The 27,896-nt window shown below is 39.9% G+C and overlaps 1 protein-coding gene across 3 annotated transcripts in view; it reads left to right on the top strand.

Annotated features, from left to right (window-relative positions):
- Positions 1–27,680, top strand: part of TMOD2 (tropomodulin 2) — a 52,790-nt gene extending 25,110 nt beyond the window's left edge. Inside the window, exons 5-10 of one of the 3 annotated variants that reach the window (XM_001925676.5) lie at positions 15–101; positions 5,653–5,783; positions 7,380–7,487; positions 12,989–13,132; positions 18,189–18,333; positions 20,413–27,680. In XM_001925676.5, the coding sequence (XP_001925711.1) occupies positions 15–101; positions 5,653–5,783; positions 7,380–7,487; positions 12,989–13,132; positions 18,189–18,333; positions 20,413–20,447 (650 nt within the window). In that variant the 3' untranslated portion in view covers positions 20,448–27,680. Of the gene's footprint in view, positions 1–14; positions 102–5,652; positions 5,784–7,379; positions 7,488–12,988; positions 13,133–15,175; positions 15,776–18,188; positions 18,334–20,412 lie in introns of those variants that run through there. The other 2 variants (XM_021095391.1, XM_013992992.2) reach the window with 2 other exon arrangements.

The following is a 27,896-nucleotide window of genomic DNA, read 5'->3' as shown; positions in this document are numbered from 1 at the left end:
ATCTTCGCTTTCAGCTGTTCTTGGAGTACACAATCTACTCAACAATCCCAAGTTTGATGAAGAAACAACTGGCACAAAAGGAGGCAAAGGGCCTGTGAGAAGTAAGTTGACAGAAAGCTGTGGTTTTATGAAACTTGGGAGCCACTGGGTATTTTTGGAGGAGAGAGGCCTATTAACTGGGCCCCCTGGGGTGTCCAGAATTCATCCAGAATTCATTCAGGCTTTGAAGGTAGATTTTTCAGTTTGTCAAGGAACACTGGGCTCTGAGCAATAAAGCCACAGTGGAGTAGCCCATACTGGGAGTTCTGTCTGGAGGTGTAACTCATACCAAGTAGTGTGTTTTGCTCAGGATACACTCTCTTGGTAGGTCTGTCTGTTCAGCTAAAAGAGGAAATTACTGATAAAAAGGTTGACTAGTCAACACAGAATGAAGACAGAGTTTTATATTCCTGACAGTGGTTTTATGTTTGTTTGTTTGTTTGTTTGTTTGTTTTTCCTTTTGGCCACTCCACGGTATATGGAGTTACCAGACCAGGGATCAAATCCAAGCCACAATCCTTTAACCCACTGTGCCAGGCTGGCGATTGAACCTGTGTTCTGGCTCTGCTGGCGATTGAACCTGTGTTTTGGTGATTGAAACTGTGCCACAATGCAAACTCCTGTTCCTGACATTTAATCAACTGTAGTATCTTAAATAACTTTCCTTCTCTATTTGAATGTCTTTTCATCTCAGCAAGGATGCTTATCTTTAGCATTTGAATACCTACTCCTCCCAGAGAGCATGAAAGACACACTTGGCATGGCCTTGCTAGCCTGGAACATTCCAGACCACTGTCTTCTATGCCACCATTTCCTGGAAAAATGTACAATTCACTACACTCTCATTCATGCATCAGTCATTTACTAAATACCTGCCATGTCAAGAATGTTCTAGGTTTAGGTACAAAGGTGAAAGGTGGTCTCTGCCCAAAGGAAGTTATCTATCCATGGGAGGCACAGATCAATAATCAGGTAATTTCAGGAGTTCCCATTGTGGCACAGCAAAAACAAATCGGATTAGTACCATGAGGTTGTGGGTTCGATCCCTTGCCTTACTCAGTGGATTAAGGTTCTGGCGTTGCCAAGAGCTGTGATGTAGGGTCGCAGATGTGGCTCAGATCCCAGGTTGCTGTGGCTGTGGCTGCAGGCCAGCAGCTGCCCATTTGACCCCTATCATGGGAACTTCCATATGGCGCAGGTACAGCCCTAAAAAGCAAAAATAATAATAATAACAGTAATAATCGGGTAATTTCAGTACAGTATGATTCAGATGCTATGAAAACTCACAAAAGATCACAGCTCTTCTTAGATTAACTATATTTTATGAAGTTCCCTTCGTGGCTCAGCAGTTAACAGACCCAACTAGGATCCATGAGGATGTGGGTTTGATCCCTGGCCTCGCTCAGTGGGTTAAGGATCTGGTATTGCTGTGATCTATGGTGTAGTTTGCAGATGTAGCTTGGGTCCCACTGTTACTGTGGCTGTGGAAGAGGCCAGAGGCTATAGCTCCAATTGGATCCCTAGCCTGGGAGCCTCCATATGCCATGGGTGCAGCCTAAAAAAAAAAATTATATTTTATGCTCTTTGATGGTGATGAGCAATGCTTTCTAGTCTCAGCAGGATACTTATCAACCATTGTTTATGCTAGGTAATTTATCTAGACAATGAGCAGTATTCCTTTTATTTTCCTTCTGGCTTTCTTATGCATACAGATGAAAAATGTTCATCCTTTTAACTTTAATATCAAAGGATAATTCTGACATGTTTGTTTTGTTTTGTTTTGTTTTTGTCTTTTAGGGCTGCACCCGCAGCATATGGAGTTCCCAGGCTAGGGGTCAAATTGGAGCTGTAGCCACCAGCCTACACCCCAGCCACAGCAACACCAGATCCGAGCCGCATCTGCAGCCTACACCACAGCTCATGGCAATGCCACTGAGCAAGGCCAGGGATTGAACCTACATCCTCATGGATGCTAGTCGGGTTCATTAACTGCTAGCTATGATGGGAACTCCATGTGTTTGTTATTAAAAGTCTGATGCATAACCTTCTGGACTTTTTTACATGCACACATTTATCATTAATATTTTTAAAGACTTTTTTTGTTTGTTTGTTTTTAAGGCTGCACCTGTGGCATATGGAAGTTCCCAGGCTAGGGCTCCAATCTGAGCTGCAGCTCCCGGCCTACAACACAGCCACAGCAACACCAGATCCAAGCGGTGTCTGCGACATATATCACAGCTCATGGCAATGCTAGATCCTTAACCCATTGAGCAAGGCCAGGGGTAGAACCCGTGTCCTCGTGGCTACTAGTCATGTTCATTACCACTGAGCCACGACAGGAACTCCTTAAAGACTTTTTTAGAGCAGTTTTATGTTCATAGCAAAATTGAGAGAAAAGTACAGAGTTTTCTCATATACCCCCTGCTCCTCCACCTGCATAGCCTTCCCCCTTATCAACATCCTTCACAGAGTGATACATTCCTTACAACTGGTGAACCCACACTGACATATCATTATTTTCATATGCTTATGTGTCATTTGCATATCTTTTTTGTTGAGATGTCTATGAAGTTCTTTGGCTTGCTTTTAAAATCAGGTTGTTTTCTTATTGTTGAGTTTTAAGAGTTCCTTGTATATATTGGATTTTATCAGGTATGTCTGATAAAATTTATCAGATGTGTCTCTTTTTTCCTGATTTTTTAGTGAATGAAAGATTCTTTAAATTCTATAGTGCTGGAGTTCCCGTCATGGCTCAGTGGAAACCAATCCGACTAAGAGCCATGAAGTTGTGGGCTTGATCCCTGGCCTTGCTTAGTGGGTTAAGGATCCGGCATTGCTGTGAGCTGTGGTGTAGGTCACAGACACAGCTCAGATCTGGTGTTGCTGTGGCTCTAGCATAGGCCAGTAGCAACAACTCTAATTAGACCCTTAGCCTGGGAACCACCGTATGCCATGGGTGCAGCCCTAAAAACTCAAAAGACAAGCAAACAAACAAAACTAATAATAATAACAATAAATTCTATAATGCTTTACAAATTTCACACACATGATTTTATATAATCCCGTAATAACCATTTTTTCCCCTCTACCCCTGTCTTGCCCTCCTCACTTCCATCTCCTCACTGGTAACCACCAGCTCGATCTTGATATCTGTGAGTCTGTCAGATGTGTCTTTTGCAAATATTTTATCTCAGTCTGTGGTTTATCCCCTCATTCCCTGTTTTTTTGGTTTTTGTTTTTTTGTCTGCCCTGTGGCATATGGAGTTCCCAGACCAGGGATCATATCCAAGCCGCACTTGTGGCCAATGCCAAATCCTTAACCCACTGAGCTGGGGCCAGGGAATGAACCCGTGCCAATCCTGTTGCACCACAGCAGGAATTCCAGTCTCCTCATTCTCTTGACAGTATTTTTCATAGAGTAGAGATTTTTAATTTTAATGCAGCTCAGCTTATCAGTTCTTCCTGTTATGGATTATGCCTTTGGTGCTGTGTCTAAAAATTCATTGCGGTGCTGTGTTTAAAAATTCATTGCCAAACCCAAGGTCATCTAGATTTTTCTCCTATGTTATCTTCTAAGAGTTCTACAGTTCTGCATTTTCATTTAGGTCCTGACACATTTTAAGTTCATTTTTTAAAGGGCATAAGGTCTATGTCTAGATTCTTTTTTTTTTTCTTTTAACATATGGATATCCACTTGTTCCTGAACCACTTGTTGAAAAGACTGTCTTTGCACCACTCTATTGCTTTTGCTCCTTTGTCAAAGATAAGTTGACTATATAAACATGGGTCTATTTCTGGATTCCCTAGTCTGTTCCATTGTCTATTTGTATATTTTCACCAACACCACACTTTCCTGCTTTCTGTAGCTTTAGGTCATGAAGTCACATAGTGTCAGTCCTCCAATAGAGTTCTTCTCTTTCAATATTATATTGGTTATTCTGACTATTTTGCTTCTCCATATAAACTTTAGAATCAGTTTTTTTTAAGTCTTATTGAATTATAGTTGATTTACAATGTTGTAATAATTTCTGCTATACAACAAAGACATTCAGTTATACTTATACACAAATCCATTTTTTAACATTCTTTTCCTATATAGATTATTACAGAATATTGGGTAGAGTTCCCTCTGCTATACATCAGGTCTTCATTTGATACCTACAAAATAACTTCCTAGGATTTTGATTGAGATTGCATTGAATCTATATGTTAGGTTGGGAAGAACTGACACCTTAACTATATTGAATTTTTCTATCTGTGGAATATCTCTCCATTTAGTTCTTCTTTGATTTCTTTTATATATATATATATATATATATATATATATTTATTTATTTATTTATTTATTTATAGAAAAAGACCAATAGCAGTATGTTATGCATCAGTAGCAGCAATAGCTTTTCCAGGTTCTGCAGTGATTTCTTTCAGAAGAAGTTTGTGGTTTTCTTCATGCAGATTTTATATATATTTATTTTCATTTTTTCATTAACTTTTTTCAAATTGCGATTCTCTTTTATCGGTACATGTAGGTTTACCTCATTCTTTAATGAAGAGATAGCATCATATTATGTGTTTATGTTATATCTTCTTTTAACAGTTTTGCTTTGATGGACATTTTATTTATCATATTTTGCTGTCACAAGTAGTATGTCATTGAACATCTCTGAATATACATCTTCATGTATTCATGCTATTTTTTTCTATAGATTAGACTTCTAGATATAAGATTGCTAGGTTCTAAAGTGCCCACCTTTTATATTTAAATAGATTATGCCAAATTACTCTTCCAGAAATTTGCACCAGTTTACATTCCCACCAACATTATATGAGGATGCTTTTTCCTCCACTTTATTGCCAGCTCTGAATATTATCTCTTTTACATTTTTGGGCTAATCTAATGGTATCTCATGTTTTTATTTCAGAATTTAGCTACTTTTTATGTTTTCTGGTTGACAGAGTTTCCTCTGATCATATTAGCTATTCATTTTCAATTGAGTTGTGTTGTTGATTTGTAGGAGCTCAGTGTACATTGGGATATTAACCCTTTTTATGTTACATATACTGCAAGCATTTTCTGTTAACTGCTTTTGAGAATTCTTCCATTATTCTTTTCTATTCCTCTCTCTTCCTATACTATCCTGAAAATTAAAGCTCTAAAACAGAACTCACAGGAGGGTGGGGTCTGGTCAAGAGTCCAGGGGGAGGATTAAGGTTTGAGAAATAGAGATTCGTTGTTTCTCTTTTGCATCTCAGATTCTTTGGTTCGGTTATTATATCTGAAAGAGGTCCACATGAAGCAGCAATAACTATCCATGGATTTTCTTTTGGGGGTTAGAATTTGCTCTAGGGCCTCCTGCACTTTTGGCTCCATGGAATGTCAGTCACTGAGACTTCTTCTCATTGTGGTTGAAAAACACCAACCTTTGAGCTGTAACTCAGAGCCACACCATTCTCATGCTTGCTTAGTTGAGAATAATCTTACTGTCATTTATATTGGAGTCTTGTTGGAATCAGAGCATATGAAAGGAAGGTCATTTGGTGGGGGAAGGTCATCTCTGATTTTTATGGGAGAGTCCTTACATTTTCTTTTTAAAATTAAAATTTGTGTCTTAGATGTAGTCAAAGGTGAAAAGGTGAAGCCAGTATTTGAGGAACCACCCAATCCCACAAATGTGGAAGTAAGTCTACAGCAGATGAAAGCTAATGATCCCAGCCTGCAAGAGGTCAACCTCAACAACATTAAGGTATTTCATTATGATTGTTGCTAATCACTTTATTTATCATGAAGTCAGAAAACTTACTGGAGATGACTGACTGCCTGCCTGACTTTACACTTGTTTGAAATTTTTTGTAGTCACTGATTTTGAGGCAAAACATTCTGTTCTAAAGAAGGGAGTTTTTTAAAAGGATGATTTCTAAATTTCTAGAAAAGAATCACAGTACTTGCTTTAAACATACTGTATTAGTTATCTATTGCTGAGTAACATTACTCTAAAACTTAGAGGCTTAAAACAACAAACATTTATTATTTCACACATTTCTGAGTGTCAGGAATCTGGGAGTGACTTGGCTAGGTAATTGTGGCTCTGGGTCTCAAATGAGGCTATCGTAAACCTGTCAGCTCGAGCTGCAATCATCTGAAGGCTTTACAAGGGCACACAAATCCATTTCCAAGATGGTGCATTTGTGTGGCTGTTGGCAGGAGACCTGTTTCTCACCACATGGACATCTCATTAGGGGTACCTGAGCATCCTCACCTCATTACAACTGGCTTCCAAGTGGTCCAAGAGAAAGAGCGTAAGCTGGAAACCACAATGCCTTTCATGAGCTTTTCTCTGAAGTCACATATTGTCAGTTCTGCTTTCACAATAAGTCAGGTCACTGTCAAAGGGAAGGAACGTGTGTGTGTGTGTGTGTGTGTGCGCGCGCGCGTGCACCTATAAGAAAAAACATTGCCTGACATCTTGTTCATTCATTCTTATTGGGCCAATATCTAGCACTTAATAATATTAACCAACTTTTATGGAGTACTTGGTATGTGCCATATCCTTTGCTAAATACTTGAAATTCATTACCTCATTTAATCCTTAGTGCCACTTAAAGAGGGTAAGTTGCCCACAGTCACAGAGCTGGTCTGTAGTGCATCCAGAGCTCATGCTGGCCTATAGTTGTGCTCTATATTGTCTCCCTCTTCAGTGTTCGGTACTATGCTAAGTGCTGTAGAAGAGGAAGTAAGATTCATTCAGTCTTTATTCTGAAGAACTTAAATTAGGAGAAAAGCACTAAGCAATAATTACAACAGGATATGGTAAGCCCCCAAAAATGTTGTGGAAATTCAGGCAAGGAAAATTTTGATTCTGCCTGGGAGAGCCCATAAATAAAAGAAGCAATATTTCTGCTGAGTCTTGAAAGATGAGTAGAAATTAGAGCAAAGATAAAGGAATTCCTAGGCAAAAGGAAAAGCATATAAAGGTATGGACAGAGGAAAACCTATGGTGTAGTAAAAGGACAGCAATTAGGTCAGTTTGGCTAGAATATAGAGAAGGAAAGAGAAAAAGGGAAGTATGGTGTATGCATCATTGGGGGGATCAAGTAAATGGAAAAATGATGCCAGAATGTCACATTGTATTAGGTTCCCTTATTGGACACTAGATGGGGGTATTGACTCAGGATAGGTCAGTTGCTAGAGCATAGATGATGAATCTATTCTCATCTCTTTGGGGGGATGGTGTGCAATTAGCCATCTAAATATATGAGGTGTTTAAAAAATCTGTGGAACCTTAGCTTGGGGGGCAGGTGTACAGGTGATTCATCACCTATCTGTGTCTTCCTCATCCTAGAACATTCCAATTCCAACCCTGAAGGAATTTGCAAAGGCTCTAGAGACCAATACTCACGTGAAGAAGTTCAGCCTGGCGGCAACCCGAAGCAATGACCCTGTGGCAATTGTGAGTAAAATTCTTAAGAGTAACATGAAAGGATAACTTGATCCCCTTGCTGTACAGTGGGAAAATAAAAAAAAAAAAGAGTAACATGAAAATATTTAATTCATTAGAAGCTATTTTTAACTTGTCTTATCAATTAACAATTTTTATTTTTTGTTTTTGTCTTTTTAGGGCCACACCCAAGGCATATGGAAGTTCCCAGCCTAGGGGTCAAATCTGAGCTGCAACTGCTGGACTATGCCACAGCCACAGCAACGCCGGATCCTTAACCCACTGATTAAGGACAGGGATTGAACCCACATCCTCATGGATGCTAGTTGGGTTTGTTACCCCTGAGCCATGATGGAAACTCCAATTAACAATTTTTAGCTCTGATAAATTTATTTTCTTTATCGTTAATAAATAAGTTATAATGAGACAGTAAAACAAGAACCCAACTGCCAGACACTTTGAGCCCACTGGAATTTTGTTAGCACTACACTTTTAGGAGAAACAAGATTAGGCCTTTAGCTAAATAAATATTTAGATTTTATTCTGTGCTTAGTACAAATTTGCTGAAACATTTTCACCTACAACATTCTGTCATTGTAAATGGATATTATAAGACCCATCAAAGCCTACAGGAACTCGACCCATAAAAAGATGTTAACATATTTCATTTTAACCTTTGAAATGGATTGATATATCTCAAAAATATTTTAAACCACCAAATCTTGTAATATTTTTTTGTTTGATACTATTAACCAGTGCTAAAAGAAAGAAAAAGAAAAACAATGGGAGTTCCCATCATGGCTTAGTGGTTAATGAACCTGACTGGCATCCATGAGGACACAGTTTTGATCCCTGGCTTCACTCAGTGGGTCAAGGCTCTGGTGTTGCCGTGAGCTGTGGTGTAGGTCACAGGTGCGGCTCGGATCCCCCATTGCTGTGGCTGAGGCATAGGCAGGAGGCCACAGCTCCAGTTAGACCCCTAGCCTGGGAACCTCCATATGCCTCGGGTGCAGCCCTAAAAAGACAAAACAAAAACAAAAACAGCAACCACCAAAAGCCCTATTCCCTCTACTTGCTTTAGATAATTCAAGTAAATAAGGAAGCCCCTGGTCTCCTGTAAATACTGGTACCATTGCCATTGTCAGTGTTAATCCTCTTAGTAACAGCTTGCATTTCTTGAGTACTGACCTCTGTGCTTTACACGCATCATCCCATGTAATCCCCACTAAAATACAATGATGTATGTACTATTATTAGTTCCAACTTTAACAAATGAGCAATCTGAGGCTCAGAGAGGTTAAGAAACTTTTCCAAAGTAACACAACAAGCACGTGGTAGAGCTAGGGTTTACCACCAAGTCTTTCTGGTTCCTCAACCAGGATGCCTAACCACCAAGCTATGCTGTACTTACAGTGCCTCACTGCCATGCATTTGCAGAAACATGCCAGTTAGCAGCAGCCTGAGCAGAAGCCTGTGGTTCTACAGCATCTGAAGCTCAGCACTTGAGTTAGACTGGGAAAATAAAAGTTTTCTTGTCTTGAAGATGTGATTTAAAGTAATATGTCTTTTGGCGGATCTAAAATAGCATTAAAAATGGGTAACATGGGGGCTCCCACTGTGGCACAGCAGCATCAGTGGCATCTCTGTAGCACCAAGAATGCAGGTTTGATCCCAGTCCTGCCCAGTGGGTTAGAGGACCCAGCATTGCCACAGCTGCAGTGTAGGTCCACAACTGTGGCTCAGATCTGATCCCTGGCCTGAGCACTCCATCTGCTGTGGGGCAGCTGAAAAAAGAAAAAAAAAACAGACACATGAAAGTAATGATGACCCATCATGGTGCTGGCACAGAATAGATGTTTGAAAAATCCTTGTCAAGTGAAATGAATGAATGAAGATACCCTTCGCCTCTTAGCAATAGACAATATTTTCTGATGATAGCAAACTTTAAATAAGCACTTAGGTAGAAAGGGACTAAGCTACAAAATTGATGTTTTCACCAGCAATCATTTCATATCTAAATTTGCAGGTTGAAAGCAATTTTTGAAACTTACTATTAAAATATAAAAAGGGCAGAACTAGAAGGTGAAATTAGCAATTTAAGGGTTCATATCTTTGTATGATTTTGTTTATAATCTCTACCCTTTAGTAGGTTTGCTTTCAATAAAGCAAAAATATTCACAATATATTTTGTATGTAAGTAACCAAAGGGGTAAATAAAGAAATGATTTGTCATTTCTATTTAACATACTGTTTATAGTAAAATGGCAGGGATGTGAATAGTTTATAATTCATTGTCAGCACTACTAGTAAATGATCTAACTTCTACTCTAGGTCAAATAGATAACTTGCTGGGTTTTTTTTTTTGTCTTTTTTTTCTGTCTTTTCTAGGGCTGCACCCAAGGCTAAGGGTGCAATCGGAGATTCCAGGCTAAGGGTGCAATCGGAGCTGTAGCTGCTGGCCTACACCAGAGCCATAGCAACGCCGGATCCTCAACCCACTGAGCAAGGCCAGGGATCAACCTGCAACCTCATGGTTCCTAGTTGGATTTGTTAACCGCTGAGCTGCGACAGGAACTCCCTCAAATAGATAACTTGTTAAATGGACTAAATAAATTCCAAATATAATAAGCTCTTTGATACTATTTTTAATCCAACAACTATGTATTGAAAAAAAACACCATGTGAGAAGCACACTCTACAACTGCAAGGAATAATGGCTATCCTTTAGGGTATTGAAAAGAAAAGCCTCTTTCAGCCTTATGCCTGGTTGGATTCACATGGTCCAGCCTTCACCATGATGATTCTTCATTTAACTATGCCATATTTAAGAAAGAAGCTTTCTAAAGCTTGAGAATTGGTTGATTACCCCACAGGCAGTAGAGAGATTTAGACTGCGATTATGGCTGAACAACTTGCTGTTGAGAATTACAAATCAGCATTAAAGAAAAAGCTTCATGGGAGTTCCCGTTGTGGCGCACTGGAAACGAATCCAACTAGGAACCACGAGGTTGCAGGTTCGATCCCTGGTCTCACTCAGTGGGTTAAGGATCAGGCATTGCTGTGGCTGTGGTATAGGCCAGCAGCTATAGCTCTGATTACACCCCTAGACTGGGAACCTCCATATGCCGCAGGTGTGGCCCTAAAAAAACAAAAAGACCACAAAAAAAAAAAGAGCTTTAAGAGACTTTTCTATTTAAGGCGCTGAAACAGATTCAACAAAGCACTTGTGGGATTATTGTGAATATAGACAAGCTATGTGTGATGCCGTTACCCCCATTTTACAGACGTGGCAACTAAGACTCAGTTTGAGTAACTTAACTAAGATTACACAGCATGTGGCCAAGCCAGCAAGTGAATTTAAGTGACTTTTAATCAAATTCATTCTAGTATGCCCCAAGCACTTCCATATAACCTCATCTTTAGTAGGGGGTGTATTAATGAAACTTGCCTCAGTAATGAATGCTGATGTAGAGAAAAGGCCCATATATGTAAAAAATGCTGTTATTATTAACAGTGATGCCACAAGGAAATCAAAAGTTCAGAACATCTCTGTCCAATGGAAATAAAAGGAGAGCCACAAATGTAAGCCACATGTGGAACCTTAAATTTTCTAGTAACCACATTAAAAAAAAAAAAGAGATGGGTGAAATTAAATTTAATAATATATTTTATTTAAACCAGCATATCCAAAATAGTGTCATTTCAATATGTAATGTGGAAGTGTAATGAGATCTTGTATGGTATTTTTTTCATACCACATATTTGAAATCCAGTGTTTGTTTCGCATGTACAGCACAATCGATTCAGAGCAGGCACTTTTCAAGGGCTCCACAGACACATGTGTCCTGTGGCTACCACTGGGATGGTACAGGTTTGGGCAGTGCAGGAAACTGCAGTTCTACGCAATACTGTAAAGTGAAGAGAGCAAAACCTTCTCTTGAAAAATATATCTCTAGAGTTCCTATTATGGCTCATCAGGTTGTCTCTATGAAGATTTGAGTTGGATCCACAGCCTCACTCAGTGGGTTGCGATTCCAGCATCACAGATGCAGCTTGGATTGGGTGTTGCCATGGCTAGGCCCCAGCAGCAGCTCCTATTTGACCCTCTGGCTTGGTAACTTTCATATGCTGCAGGTGTGGCTGTTTAAAAAAAATTTTTTTTAATATCTCAACCCTAATTATTTTCATAACCTTTAAGAAATCTAGTCTTTGTTTTACTAATGTTATTATCCCCCACACATGTAATAGATGCTCAAATATTTGCTGAACTGAAGTGAACCTGGGCCTGCAGCCCAGGATTATGTTTGGCTGGGTCTCTTTTCTCTGCTTTGTTGAGTATGAGAAAAGTGTTTTCTCAAGTTTGAAAGAAAGTGGCAAGATCCTGGCTACTTGCCAGGAGGTCCTGAAACTTTTTTTTCTGAAGGCCTAATTGCTCTGACATTTCATTATTCTAGTAATGAAAATAAATCCCCATACTTGGAGCGGCCATACAGATAGGCCTGATGCATTCCCTTCTGAGGCCTTAATTAAAATCTGTAAATTTCATTCTAATTAAAGACCTAGCACTGAATAAATGCACTCTAATGTACATAGTGTACAATAACATCAGCCCAAATCCTTGAGCTCTGCTTGCAGTTCAAGTAACAGCTTGACTAATATAGAGGATTACTCTTCTAGTCCAGTGGTTCTCAACATGGGGTGATTTTGCACTCCAGGGGATAGTTGGCAGTGTCTGGAGATATTTTTGGTTATAATGACTGGGATGGACATTTGGCAGGTCTCAGAGGCTGCTAAACGTCCTACAATACATAGGATAACCTCCCAAAACAAAGAATTCTCTGGCCTCACATGTCAGTAGTGCCAAGGTTGGAAACCTCGTTCTTGTCCCAAGTTGAATTCCTTCTCATCTTCCTCCTTCTTGTCTTTTCCACCATAAAAAACAATTAATATAGTTTAGAACTTCCTTGTTCTATTCCCAGAGCAATCATCATCATATCCCTGTTAGCAGTTTGTTTTTTCATTATTCTAGTTGCTTGTATGATTTTAATTAATGTGGTTGTCAATCCTGGCTGAACATTAGTTACCTGGAGAGCTTTTTAAAAATGCAGCTGTAGGGAGTTCCCTTGTGGCTCAGCAGGTTAAGGACTTGTCTGCCATGCTCAGGTTGCTGCTGTGGCACAGGTTCAGTCCCTGGCCTCAGAAATTTTCATATGCTACAGGTGCAGCCCCCAAAATTTTGTTTTTAAGTCCCTACATAACAAAGCAAAGTTATTAATTCTATGTCAGTATCTTTTCGTTTCAGTTCTGCATATTTGTGAAATTCATGAGTCTGAGCTGCTGAATTAAACTATTTTTATTTCAGTTTTAAATTATTATCTTTGTTTCTCGGAGGTGAAAATACAATTTAGGCTTTTCTTTAAGTATAGCAAAAAATACCTATTTAATGTGCAGTGGGGGGTTTAGTAAATAAATCTTTAGAAACCCTAACAGTAATTTCTTTCTCACATACTAAGGCTTTTGCAGATATGCTAAAAGTAAACAAGACCTTGAAAAGTCTAAACATAGAATCTAATTTTATCACCGGTGCTGGGATCCTGGCCCTTGTAGAGGCGTTAAAAGAAAATGACACATTGACAGAGATCAAGATCGACAACCAGGTGAGCTAACCCACAGGGTACACGTGAGACGGAGGGATACCACAATGTAGGGAGTTAAAAGACTGTTCCATCATTCCAGTTGATGTTCTGGCTTTCTAGCAAATAATGACAGCATCTGGCCTGTGAAGGGTGTGTGGGAGAGTGTATTAATAATTAAACAGTGCATAGTGGGGCAGCCTGAGACAGAAGGAGCCAGCTGTCCCCTGGCCCGGCTAGTCAGGCACCAGAGATGGGGCGGGCAAGGCCTTGTTCAGCCTTCCTCATCCTAGTTTCTTAGTAGGCATCTCAGCACAGTCCTGTCTCAGCCTTGCTGTTGCCTCTCCCTGAAACTATGAAAAAAGCAGAGAGGCCATGCCCAGAAACAGACTCTTGCCCTTGTTCAGAGGCTGCCAGAGCCGAAGAAGCAGTGCCGGGCTCCTGCTGTCTAGCGCTGACCACAGAGCCTATTTCAAGGTTTCGGGTTTCTAGAAGACAGTCTGTGAAAGGTAGGCCACACCCAAAGGGTGATCACAAACTCAGCTCTGTCACAGCACTTCTTGGGGTCCCACCTACAGCCAAAGCAAGCTCCTCTTCCCTGGAGCCACCCCCTCCTCTGTCCCCAGCATCAACCTGCAGTGTCTCTGGAGTTGCTCTGCTGGCTTCCAGTGGCTCCTGCCCACAGCCAGCACCTCTCAGTTCTCAGCATGATACTGTGCCCTGTCTCTCTGGCTACAGGGATGTGTCTACAATGGGATTCAGTGAATGTGAGAGGTCTAGACACAGTTTAGGTGAAAAAAAGAGCCCTGGAATTGACCAGAAAGAGGAGAGAACTTGGAGCCTTGTGCTATGAGCATTCCCCTGTAGGGTGATGGCAGATGGTGGGGGAAATGCCCCCTGATGTCTGGGAAATGCTCTGGTCTAGACTCTCCAAGATCTGATAAAGTCATAAGTCCCACCCAAGACTATTGCCTCAGCCATGGAGACCATCCCCTTCCCCCCTTCCCATGAATAGTTCTCCTCTCCTTTCTTTTGCTAACCAGAACAAGTAGGCTGTTTGAGTGCAGGTCCTCTGCCCTTACACTCCTGGGGCTTGTTGCCAGGGGAACAGGGGAGCCCACCAGGAAACAAGTACTCCCTCACTCTGACCCTCCCCAAAAGAATGCTGAGGCATGGAGTAAGTCCCTGGGAATGTGTACATATGGCTCCTGTCTATCCTAATGCGTGTCCAGCTGCTAGTAGATTAGAGAGCGGGGGAGTAGGAAAAGAAGCTAGAAGCAAATATGAAGTGAGTGAAAAGAATAGCACGGGGATGTATATTAAATAGGCCAGTATCAAGAGAAATTAAAAGGGCTCTTAGTAAATATTTCCAGGAGAGCTAAGACAGAAGTGGATACCTTATTCCAAAGTGTATTTAACTCTCTCTGTTGGTTTAGGCCATTGTGAAACCCCATATCTGAAATGATGTCCCAGATACTCTGATTCCACTTCTTTGTAGGATACTACCCACTTAGGGTTGCCAGATAAAGTACAGTTATATTTGAATTTCAGATAAACAGTGAATAGTTTTTAGTACAAATATGTCCCGTAAATTATTTGTTATTTACTAAAATTCAAACTTAACTGTGTCCTTTTTCTTTGCTAAGGTATAGAAACCTTATACCTAGTAAATGAGCTGAAATCCTGAAAATTTAGAATAGAATAGCCTTTTAGGATGCATGTGAAAAAGACCCTGAAATATGAAGTGTGAACTTGCTCTCTTAAAGCCTTTTGCAGCATCAGCCTCACTGCCCCTCCACAGCCCCCTAGGAGTGGGTATATGTTATCCTTCAATTTTCATCCCCCAACATGCCTCTGAAATGGCTTCTCTTTACTAGTGACAGGAAAGAGGATTAAGTTCTAGAGCAACTGGGAAAATATTTGCTTTATTCCAAGAACGAGGGAATTCAGAGTCAAAATTTATTTTCCATCCAAATTTTGTTCATTGACTCCTGGACTGTTAGAGGTAGACTTCACTTTCCTCATCTGTATAATGAAGGGTTTGAAATAAAATAACCTCCAAGACAGTTTCCTCAGGCAGGACCAGCTGCTGAGACCAATTTAGCATCACTGCAGCAGGCAGCTTCACCAAAACCCAGGCCTGCTGAGAACCCGCCACTGGGGTGGCCGCCGTGGCTATGCTCCAGGTAAACACGTGATGATTTAATTCAGTGCCCCTGTGAGAATAGCAATTATTGATGCACAGTAATGAAACAAATGGGTAACTGCTAAATAAATTTGAGTAGGGAAAAGAGATCACTTAAAAATAGAGGTGATCTGAAGAAATGTTTGCTTAAACTTTTGTTTCTTTTTCTTTGTATTTAGTGACTTTAAAAAAAAAGAGAAGCATATCCAAATTATAAGAAATTTTGGTGTCCATTTGTTGCCATGGGTTTATACAACACAAAAGATCTCCAATAAAAAAAGAAAGAAAGAAAGGGAAGGGAAGGGAGGAAAGGAAGGACGGACGGATGAGAGAGAAAAGATACAGGCTAAGAAAGAAAGATGCACCAGAAATTAATGCAACATTGTAAATAAACTATACTTCAATACAATTCTTTTTTGGAGTTCTCCTGTGGCTCAGTGTAACAAACCCAACAGTATCAATAAGGACATGGGTTCAACCCCTGGTCCCACTCAGTGGGTTAAGGATCTGGCATTGCTGTGAGCTGTGGAATAGGTTACAGATGTTGCTCAGATCTGGTGCTATTGTGGCTGTGGCGCAGGCCAGCAGCTGTAGCTCCAGTTAGACCCCTAGCCTGGAAACTTCCATATGCCATGCCTGGGGCCCTAAAAAGCAAATAATAATAATAATAATAATAACTATAAAACATGATGATTCTGGGTAAGAAAGATGCTTTATACTGTATTACTTCCTACCCACCCTTTTCTAAGATTATTAATAGTGTTTATTGTTATCATCAATGTGTATATGTTCATATGTGTGAAAAGAAGTTATATTTTAAAGCTCATTACACATTAGTAGGTATAAACAAAAAAACAAGGTATATACAAATATTGCAATACGTATAATCAAACTTTAAGGATTCCAGCCACCCAAGATATGAACTATGATTCCATATAGTTATAATATTGCTAATTAATTTCAGCCTCTGAAGTAGTACAAGGGAAGAAGTAAATCAATTGCCTCCCCTTCTTTTATATGCCCTCCTCCCAAAATAATTTTCTTCAGCTCCTACATTCTTTATATTACCATAGCATGCCCAACTTGTATGTTGCCCAAATCTAGGACAATTACTTTTTTTTTTTTTTTTTTTTTTGGCTGCACCCATGACATGTGGAAGTTCCAAGACTGGGGATTGAACCGATGCCACAGCAGTGATAATGCCAGATCCTCAACCCACTGAGCCACTAGGGAACTCCCCCCCCCCTTTTTTTCACAGAGAGAAAAGCAGATTAAGTAGTTTTGTTGGTCCACAACTCAAGCAAATGCCTAAGGTTTACGAAGGGAAATAGAGGGGCTTTAGGTCATCCTGTCCCACCCCCACCCAGTCAGCTACATCCACCTTGAGCTCCTTCTGCCCTTGGATACCACCTTTGACCCACCTCAGGGGCTCAAGTCATAACTATGGCAAGCCCTGACCTTAGCTCAGATCTCAATCCTTAATAAAGTCCTGCTATTCTAAAGTGTGTCATGAGCTCAAGTTGCTCTTGAAGCTTTGAGGTTGATATCTCTTACTTTTTTGCTGCTTCTTTCTCCCATAGACCTAAATTGCTGAAGACACTCATGTCTGTACTGTGGATAACCAGAGCTGTTATTGTCTGACTGGAAATGTCACATTTTGTTCATTTCTTGGGGAGAGACTTGTTTGACAGGTTACTGGATGAAAAGAAAGAAAAGGAGCAGAGTTAAACCTTAGAACTTGCCTAAGACACAAAAATTGCTCCGTAAACTTCTTCTTCTACACAGTACTTAACTTTTCAAAAGTTAAACCTATATTGGGGGGAGTTCCCGCTGTGGCTCAGTACGTTAAGAATCTGATTTGTATCTATGAGGATATGGGTTTGATCTCTGACCTTACTCAGTGGGTTAAGAATTCAGTGTTGTCTGAGCTGCGGTATAGGTCTGATGCAGCTCAGATCAGGTGTGGCTGTGCCTGAGGCATAGGCTCCAGCTGCAGCTCCAGTTCTACCCCTAGTCTGGGAACTTCCATATGCCTCAGGTGCAGCCATAAAAAAAGGGAGGGGGCACAGAAAATGCTTCAAAGATTACATGCCAAACTGACTTTCTCTATGGAGAAGGGGGATACTGAGGAAAGAGAACTTTTATATCTTATAAACTTTTTTGTTTGTTTTTGTATGTTTTAAATGAATGAATAAATTATGAAAAAATACACCCATTTGCCTTAAATTTAATTGTAAATTCTTAGATTTAAGTGCTCCTATTTTTTAACTCCACTTTTTAAATTATTCTATGTCTCAAAAAGTAAGCAAACCAAAACCTTTTCCCACCAACTTAAAAAGCTTGGGGGATTTTCTGTCGCCCAATAACCCCTTTATGATAGTTCACCTGGCCATGGTTCAAAACACTCAAATAAAGCCTCTTGAGGATCTCCTAGTGAGACTCTGTTGAGAGACTGGCCCCATTTGGTTGATGATCTTCAGCTCTTTGGAAATATGGATCCCAGAACAGAAAATTCCATAAGTGGATTGATTGCTGTTAGACACTATCACTATTATAAAAACTCCCCTTGTTTAAACAGCAGATACTGGGGTAAATTGGAAATACTGAGTATTAATTTGCTTTAATTTTTACATCTGGGATTGTCTTTTCCTCATAAGAATTTGTTTAGTCTTTCCAGTCAAACATGCCAACAGATTCAGCTGTCTATTGGACTTGGCTTCTAGACAAGGAACAGATCTCAAATGACTGTATGAGAGAAATATCTCAGGTGACTTTGTCCCTTTCAATGTGAGACTTGCCTTTTGTCCAACAAATAGCCATGCATCTTTTCCATACAAGTAACTGTTTCCTCTTCCTTCTTGGCCGTCCGCTGTATGTGTCCACACCTGCCATCAGAGACAGCAGTTGGGAACAGCTGTAGAGATGGAAATTGCCCAGATGCTCGAGGAGAATTCAAGGATCCTCAAGTTTGGATATCAGTTTACCAAGCAAGGGCCACGAACAAGAGTGGCAGCTGCCATCACAAAGAATAATGACCTGGGTAATGCAGCCATATGTGCTGTTAGCAGTTAGAAGAGCAAGATGACCATTCATTTCTCCACTTCATATATAACATCTCACAGATACCATTCCACTGGCCTTTGGTGTCAGCCCTTCATCAAAAGCACTTATTGCATGGTCATAGGAATCCTCATCATGTTCATAGTGCTTTAAGTTTTATTGTAGTGCTCTCTCAAGAGGAACTGTTTGTTCTTCTTCTTCTTTTTTTTTTTTTTTTTTTTTTTTTTTTTTTTTTTGAGGGCTGCGGGTGCGCCATATGGAAGTTCCCAGGCTAGGGGTTGAATTGGAGCTGCCAGCCTACACCACAGCCACAGCAACACTGGATCCTTAACCTACTGAGCAAGGCCAGGGATCAAACCTGCATCCTCATGGATACTAGTCAGGTTTGTTTTGGCTAAGCCACAACAGGAACTCCAAGCGGAACTGTTTGTTCTTTTTTCCAGACAACTTTTGATTTTTTGCTTGATTTCCTTCATATATTTACTTCTCCTTACACGTAGTCGCCCTCTGTTATTATCTGCACCAGAAGATGGACACAATGACATGGAAATTCCTAGTTCACTATGTTTGACTCCTAACTGTGCTTTTTTACTTGGGTTTAAATATGGTTATGTCTGATACCTAAGTGATTTACATGTGACATGAACTGATGTTAGAGCTTATTATAAAGGTTAAACTCAGAAGTAGCTCTTCCATTTAGGCCCTCTTTAATCTTTTCTGCTATCTACTCTTGGCTGAGGACTCGTGGCATATCTTATGTGAGGATGAGGAGGGGCATGTCCTGGTCAGCCACAGCAAAGAGGAATGGGACTGATTGGGAAGGCTTGATCTGGAGACATCCCAGCTCCCTAAGGCAGCATGGAAAAAGGACATCCAGGTACAGGCAGTCTACTTGGCAAGATGTCAGCAGGCCTCAGTCCCCTGTTTGAGGGTCAGGGACAGAATGCCAGACCTTGGTCAAGGAAACTGGACAAGGTGGCCCACCAAGTACAGTGCTGGCCATGGGGAGGATTCAGATGGTGGACAAGATGGACACTAAGGGTTAGAGCCCAAAGAGGTCAGATAAATATTCATGTCCAGTTCCTGCCCAGACAGGTTTAGCCAAGACTCTGAGGCCTAGCCAAGGTTCAGAGAATGGCATTTAGAGGCTGGCAGGCATATGGCAGTGCTTGCCTCCAAGGTACAAATGGTGCGGCCCATCTCGGGGCAGCCTAGCAAACAGGGTTTTAGGGAATGGATGGAGCACCAGGTGGAAGGTACCTCAGAAAACACCCGGTCCACAGCTGAACCACATGGAGACCAAAGAAAAACAAGCAAGACAAAAGGTTTGAAGTAAATGGAGTGGGAATCTTGAGCCTAAGAGCAGCACTTTGGGCAACGGATTTTGTCGAATTTTTTAGATTAGAGCAGCGCTTTTCCTGTCCTCCAGAGAAGCTTGCAGGTGAGGAAGTGAAAGGGGAAGAAGAAGATTGCAGAAACTAGGAAAGGCAGTCAGGGCAGTTTCTTTGATATTGAGTACCAGATTAAAGGAAGCTTAATCTCTGAGTTTGCTAGCCATCTGAATCACACCTTCCTTGGAGATTGATGCTTCACAGTTTCCATTTCAAACAGTTTAGAAACTTTAAACATATGTTTGAAGCTCCTCCTGGTCTTCAGGCTAAAATCAGAGTTGTGAATATGTCATCCTGGGGGTTTAGTTACAGCCAGTTGGTAACTGAGTTACATAGAAGCTGAGAAGATGTGCTGTAAATAGGTAAACATGAAAGTATGTAGTTCACTGTTTCACGGGTTGGTTCTGGACCTTCTACTCCATAGAAATGGGGAAGTGCCAACATTCAAGTTCCCAACTATCAGACATAGCTTTATTTAAATGCAAATTTCACAAGGCGCTATTCTACCTTTTCCATTTATTGCCATGGGTAATTGAGTATTGAAATTTTTGATAACTGTGTCCTCAAGTGTGTGAGATTGCTATTGTGTGATTAATGTTGTTTGTTGGACACTTAAGGAATATTCCTAGTTTTTTGTCTTTTTAAACATTTCTTTCTTTCTTGCCTAGTTCGTAAAAAGCGAGTTGAAGGAGACCGAAGGTAAATTTCCACAAGAAGAGGCAAAGTTTCACCACAGCGGCATTTTAAAAACAAAAATTCTTCTCCATTGGGACCATTTTATCAAAGGTTGTTCATTTCCGTTAACCACACAACTCATAATTTAATCTTTATTCTTTTTTAGTACTACTTATTTGTCTTGGATTTTTTTAACACATACAATTGTTTTGTTTGCTCATGGGCACTTCTGGCAACTTGAACCAATGGACTTCAGCAGATCTTAGTGGGTGACAACGATCGAAAATGATTTAACCACTTTCATATTGGGTTGTCTTGCTTTTTTTTCCTTTTAACCACTGAAAGGAACTTAGTATATACATGTGTTTGTAACTGTGGTTATGATAAAGGCCTATCTCTGTTTACATGCACAGCTTTGAGTTAGGCTAAATACATCAGAAGTGTTCAGGTGACCATATAAGAAGTTAGTATTTCCAGTCTTTCATTAGGTGAGAAAATGTGACCAGCTTAACACAGATTCTCCCTTTGTTCCAGAAAAATCACTTCCTGTACACATGCCCCCCTCCCCCCCATGAAGATCCGTGGTGTCATCTTCATAAAAAATAAGACAGCATTATGATACATTAACACAGCTTTAGCAAATAAGTGTGAAATATTTATTAGCCCACAAATATAGCTTCAAGCCAGACTCTCAGCTAGCAAAATAAATTAGCATACTTACCTGTACTGATTATTCCACATAAATTCAATCTTTAACATTATGGATAACTCTTTACCTAGCCATTTTAAAGTTTTTCAGACATGATGGGAAAATTTTAAATTTTAGGAAAAGGAAAGCTTTTAAAATTGTACATTCCTAAATAAAGCAATAGTAATTGCAGCTTAAGTTTGTCTCTTACACACAATTGCATTATTTTAGTAAGTTTTAGAAGCATTTATTGCTTTGTCTTTAGGGCAGCAAGATCACAGGATGAAATGCGACCATTCAAGTTAATTATACAGATTTGTCCATGGCATTCATGATCCAGCCAGATATTTGCAAACATCAGGAAAAAATGTGAAGTATCATTTATCCAGATGTTTGTCCTCTCAAGGGCAAAGCTTGCGAAAGTACAACTGAGATGATTGTGCAGTAGATGTATTCATCTTTTCATCCAGCAGTGCAGCGGTTGTGATATTAAGCTAAGGAAACATGTGACTGCAGCCTCTGACACAGCTAACAGGCCCTTGCAAACTGTCAGAACCTGAGGCTAGAATTGGTAGCACTCTGACACTGCTTTAGGCATCTTTCTTTCTCTCTCTTCCTCCTCCTTTCCTTTCTACTCATTCTCTTTTTTTCTTCTTTTCTTCATAATTCTGAGTGTGTAAAGGTGACATCCCTTGTTCTGAGGACGTCAGGAATGAAAAAGTTGCTGACTCAGGCAGAAGGTGGGCCCAGTCCAGAATTTACTAAGTAATTGAATATCCCTGAGCTGCTTGATAGCAGTAAAACAAGTAAATGGGAAAACAATTCATGTAGTATTCTAGTTAGTTTGTAAAGTGCATGGAAACTGTTTAGCATAAAAGCCCAATTTTATAATTGGACATTTATCTGTAATATAAGTGCCCACATGTTTGTCTCTAAAATTCTTTGAAACATGAGACTAGTTTATATTTTTTGAGGGAATAATGAACCAAGCATATTGAATTTTGGAAACCCTAAAAATCCTTTGATTAGTTTTCTGCTATATTTCCTTATCTATATATCTAAAAAGAGAAAAAGAAGTAATAGCAACTACTACTTGATAGTTTTCAGTCTGATTTTTTTCTTTCCCTCTTACTCATGTAGGTGTGGTATGTTGGAGCCAACTCATGCAGGCTCACCCATTATTATCAAGAATCTTGCAACCTGGTTGTTAAACACAGCCATTATTAAAAATTAAATTACATGCACTTAACGATTAAACAAATTATATTAAAAACAAAAGTAATTCTCAAAAACATATTTTATTGTTTTTCTACTTGAGATTATTTGCACCTACTGTGTATATATGGCAGAAGTACTATATAATGCTGTGCTGTTGTACATTTCTTCCCAACTCAGAAGTTTTGTACTTCTTGTTTGTAGTTTGAAATTGACAATGGTGGGAGTGTTTATACCATGGAAGTTAGCAAATATTACAAATCAGGGGTTTCCCCCCATGCCCTCACACCCACCCCTAGCTTTCTGGTTAATATTCATCAGATATCCCTTAGTAAAATGTATACAGTTTTGTTTTGTTTGGGTTACTGTGTTGCCAAAGGAAAGAACTTCTCTTAGTTGTCTTTACCCTATCCCTTTAGATTTGTAGCAGATATAGTTAAGTGCTGAGTCCCTGACATGCCCCTCTAAGTAAGGCTTTTTCATTTGTTTTCTCATTTACTCTCTTTCTTACCTTCACCCCTAAGAAATGTTGGCTTTTATAGAGTGCTCCCTGCAGCCCCAAGGGCCTCTGGACTGGGGCTAAAGCAATTCTTGGCAAACCCTGGCAGAAAGCAAGAAAAAAAAAAGAATTTCATAGTGATGGTGCTGCAGTTGTTGAGAGTATTAAAGCAACATAACAGCATATAGTCAAAACTTAGCTCTGTTTTTAGTTTATAAAATAGTTGGGTCACGTGTAAATAGGGTCTATTAAATCAAATATTTATTATTAATCAGTTTATCTTATTACCTATGTTTTTGAAGTAGCTTGAAAGGTGACATTTCCTTGAGTATTCATATAACTATTTAGAAGAGAAACATATTTTAGGGATCCTATAAATCATTTAATTAGCCTAGGATTTCCTGTCCCCCATCTGCCCCACGTGTGTAAGTAGAAGCTCTTCTGTGATCCTGAGCATGATCAATCCCTTGCCATCCATCATGATGGGCATGATGTATATAAATTATATGAATGCATTTTGCCAAATATTAGGAGATATTTGGCAACATCTGGACAATTGATGGAAAGGAGATCATCTCTCCCCTCCCCAGACCACCTCCTTTCTCCTTGTGGACTTGTACAGGCCCATGCAAAGCATAACATTACTCACCAGGACCTGCAGGCTCCTGTCACCACCACCCATCATAGCATTTGTGGAAGTCTAGAGAGATCATATAATTAACCCAGTACTACATCTCCCCATCTGCCTGGAATCTCTTTTATCCTCATCGGCATGGTTAAAGCCCTTCCTTTCATCCTAGTAGGGCATAATGTAAATAAATGTCATGTGGTGTGTGTGTCTTGCCAAATATCTAACTGGGTGTTTGGCTGCATCTGGACCACTGATTGAAGGGAGATACTCTCTCCCCAGCCCCATTTCCCTTGTCCTTTTTAGAACAGCTTCAGGCCCAGGTTAATGTGAAGTTACTCCCTAGAGTTCACCGCTTAGGTCACCAACCGCCAAAGTTCACAGCCGACACAGAAGATAACTCTTAGGGAATAAATATTAGAAACCTGAAAACCATTTCGTTGTTCCAGCACCAAATCTCTCCATAGGCCTAGAGAGGATGAGTGAAAGTGCTTTCATCTTCATCTACGTTATCAAGCTCTGCCTGCCGCCTTTGTAGGATATATTGTATATAAATATTTTGTACATAAAGACCACCAAATATTGCAAGGAAGTATTGTGCTAAAGCTGGACTCCTGATTAAAGGGAGATGCTATCTCCCAGTCCCGCTCCCCTCCCTCCTCACAGAGTTGCTGCAGGCCCTGTAGGGCCTCAAGCAGCTCACCCATCTTATAGCGCGCACAGTTCATCGTACAGTAAAAGCCCATCTCCATTTAAAAACCTCAGAAAGCATCCCAGTGCCTATACTCCTCAAAACAATTTCCCTAGGGGAAGCCTGGTACATCAAACCAAAAGAATAGCTGCTTCTCTTCCAGAGAGAATTGTGGCCCCTGGCAGGGCACCAGCATTAGGGAAACCAGTGTGTTCTGAATAACTACCATGGGAATGTTTCAGACAGTCAAGCTGGAAACCAGTTTAAGCATCAACACACTTTAAATGTAAGACAGCCCTTTAAAATTTTCAAGAGTTTGTGGATATTTTCTTTTTTCGTGGATGCAATGTACTTAACCCTCTTCTTTGGCACTATGAAAGAGAGGAAGTATAATAACTCTAGATTAATATAACTTGATCTGTGTTTCTAGGTTTGGAGGGAGAGTGCCTTTTTGAAAAGTGGTTACCATCTTTAGCTCAAGTATTATTGCATAAGCAAAAATGGGCAGGGGGCAGTAAGTGAATACTGGGTTCTGTGTTATGTTACCTGTACTCCCTGGAACTGTTTCTGGAGTTGGGTTTTAAGTCACGATTCTGAAACTTCCTTCCTCTCTTCCACTAATGAAGCATGTTAATGAACAGAAAGATTTTAGCTCTGCCTTCCTGTCGCAGTTTCCCTTTAATTACTCCTCTTTAAATATCCTCACCCCACCCCCACTTTGCCGTCCTCAGTCTAGGATTGAGACACATGCAAAGGAAAGGAGTGAAAATGCTTAGAAGTGTCAAGTGAGCCCTCTGGATGAAAATCCCATGGCCAGATCTCCTAGTAACAAGCTGGAGAGAGAAAGGTATCCAGAACCTTATGGATGTATTCATTGTTCCTGCTTCCAACTCTAAGTCAGATTGAATTTCATTTTGAGGTTCAGGAGTTAAATAGAGTGGGGCAGGGAGTTTAAGTCTGGTGAGGAAGGAAGACGGAAATTAAGGTTTTAATTTGCTTAAGAGCATAAATGAGCTCTGCTCAGCTTACCTCTTTCCCATCTGCCCAAACTGCTATGAGTAAACATTCAGTAAATGGATGGAGGAGGAGTTTCAAAGTTTACATTTGTAACCTGCTTCTGGGTACTGTTCTGGGAAGGTTGTGTGTATACTAGAGGTTATCTCATTTTTTTTGATGCATCATTGACTTGGGGGAGGGTGAAGAAGTCTAGGCTTTTCTCTGGCATCTTCTATGGTAGTCATTCTGAGCACATTGGCTCTGCTAGTTGGCATGGTAGAAGGGCACCATGTTGACAGATTCAGAGACTGACTCCTAATCCCATCACCAACACTTAGCAGGTATATGATCATGGGCAATTCATTCAATTGCCTGACAATTATAGACTATATAGGGGGAAGAGCACTGGATTTGGAGTCAAGAAACTTGGACACTTGGCTCCATACTTTTTTAGCTGGGAGACTTTGGTGCAAGCCACTAATCTCTCAAGCATATGGTTCTTCAGCTATACTATAATGGGAATAATCTTCACTAACTACCTCACAGAGTTGTAGTGAGAATATAATCAGATAATGGGATGAAAACGCTCTACTGGAAAGGGCTATATAAAAGCGGGAGATCATTTTTATTATCTATTCACTAATGTTGTCCACTGCCTCTTGAATCTGTTTTATTTTCTTCTTACCAACACTTACATCTTTCACATCTTTTCAAGCATGGGGGAATTGAAGCATGGGTATGATGTAGGGGACTGGGATTATTTACTGTCAACATAGAGGTGGGAGAAGTGGTCGGTGAGTGCAGTGGGTGTTAGATATACCAGTGAAGTAAGTACATGGGCATTTTCCTGGGTCACTTTGACAGTACTCTTGGACATAGTCAGGACCCTTGCAGAGAGCTTAAGGCTGGACACAGGGGGAACAAACAGTGATTAAGAATTGAGGGGAGGGTCTGAAGCACAGCTGCCCTCCTGTCAGCTCTGTCACTGCTGGGCATGGGGCAAGGTAGGCCAGTATTTGAGGTGTGATTGGAAGCCTTAAGGAGAAAGACTGTCCTTAGGGCTCCACAGCTGTGTGAGAGGCTTGAATCCTGATGGTGAAAGGGAGAAAATGTCAATTGTGAGATCACCTCTCTTGGGCATCAGCTGCTTTGTTATCACCAGCAACTTTAGCCCTGGTCAGTATTATTTTTCTGCTCAGAAAGATGTTGAAACATAGCTTCAAGGGACTTTCGTAAGCACTGGGCAATAGAGACTATCTCATCAATCTTTGTGTCTTCAATAGCACCTAGTAAGGTGCCTTTTGTATAATAGGTGCTTAATTCAATGTCACTTGAATTGAATTGTCCTCCAGCCTCATGAGAATTATGCTCCATTTGCCACCATATGATCTGTTTGGAAAACAGTACTGATTTGGATGTCAGCTATGTGTGACTTTGGCAAGTCTTTCCATCTATCTTGTCTTCATTTCATCTGTAAAATGAAGTGAGTGAATGAGATGCTCTCTAAGGTCCTTTCCAGCTCCCAAATGTTACAATCCTGTGATTCTGAGTGTTTCCATTGCCTCTGAACATGGGTGAGTGATGCTCCCTTGCAGCTCTGTCTCTCCTCCGTAAGCTTTGTTCAGAGAAATAGGTCTGGACATTCCACGGAGTTATCTGTTCCTCTTCAGCAGTTTTTATTGTCTTCAGAATAGTTCTGGAGGAGCAGTCTTTTTGAAAAGGACATTTTAAAATACATAATATTTTCACCTCAAAATTGGTGAAGGAGAGGAGGAAATGCAAAGAAAGAAACTGAGCACAGTAAACATGGCATAGGTTTTTATTTAAAGAGTGTGTGTATGTGAGTGTGTGTGTGTGTGTCTGAACACATATTAACTGGATAACAGAGAGAAGCCAATCGAAGTACACTGTGCAACTGAGAAAAATTGTCCCAGGATTAAAATTTTCCCAAGAATAATCTAAATATGGATAAGTAGGAATTGGCCATATGGTGAAATGAGATGGATAGAAAGTATACTTTTGGAGGAAATTTTATTTTGATACCAAATTTTGCCAGTGACAATCTTTAGTTAAGAAAGAAATTATTCTGAACTAAAATTCTCATCTATGCCACTTTTTTTTAAACCCACTGTATTCATGGAATAATATTTATATTTGAATTAAAACTATCTTAATTCTGTTTCATCCATTTAAAGAAAACAATAAGCAGCATTTTTCATTGCATTAAAAAATGTAAAATACTTGCATGCCACTAATGTGTAATATCTTACCAGTTCAAATGCCTGTAATGTGTGACCTTATGTGTATCTGTATTGTTTTGAAGAGAACAAAGAAAATAATACTTTGTAAACTGTTTTACCTTATATTGGCAACATTTATTTAGCTCAGCAGTTATGGAAAAATTTACATAGTTTCATTTCTCATTTTGAAACTTTTTAATCAAAGGTAAACATTGATTATACTCATTAGGGAGTTAAGACTAATTTGCCTTTTAAATGTGAAATTTAACATTATGTGGGAAATAAATGTGTGAAAAAAGCAAAATGGATGAAGTGTGAAATACTTTTACCATGATAATAAGGATCCCAGTTGGCACAAACAGGTGCAGTGTTTGACCCTTTGGAATTAGTCGGCCTGACCTAATGCTAAGGTAAATGTATACTGGGTTTTAATTAATCAAGACCCTTTTGCTTTAAAGAATATAATGTATTTATTTGAGTCTAGAAAGACATTTCCAAGTGAAAATTCACAGAACATTAG

This window comes from Sus scrofa, chromosome 1 (genome assembly GCF_000003025.6).
Source record: "Sus scrofa isolate TJ Tabasco breed Duroc chromosome 1, Sscrofa11.1, whole genome shotgun sequence".
In the NCBI taxonomy this organism is placed as follows: domain Eukaryota; kingdom Metazoa; phylum Chordata; class Mammalia; order Artiodactyla; family Suidae; genus Sus; species Sus scrofa.
Note: the sequence above shows the minus strand (reverse complement) of the source record. Positions and strands in the feature narration are given on the sequence as shown.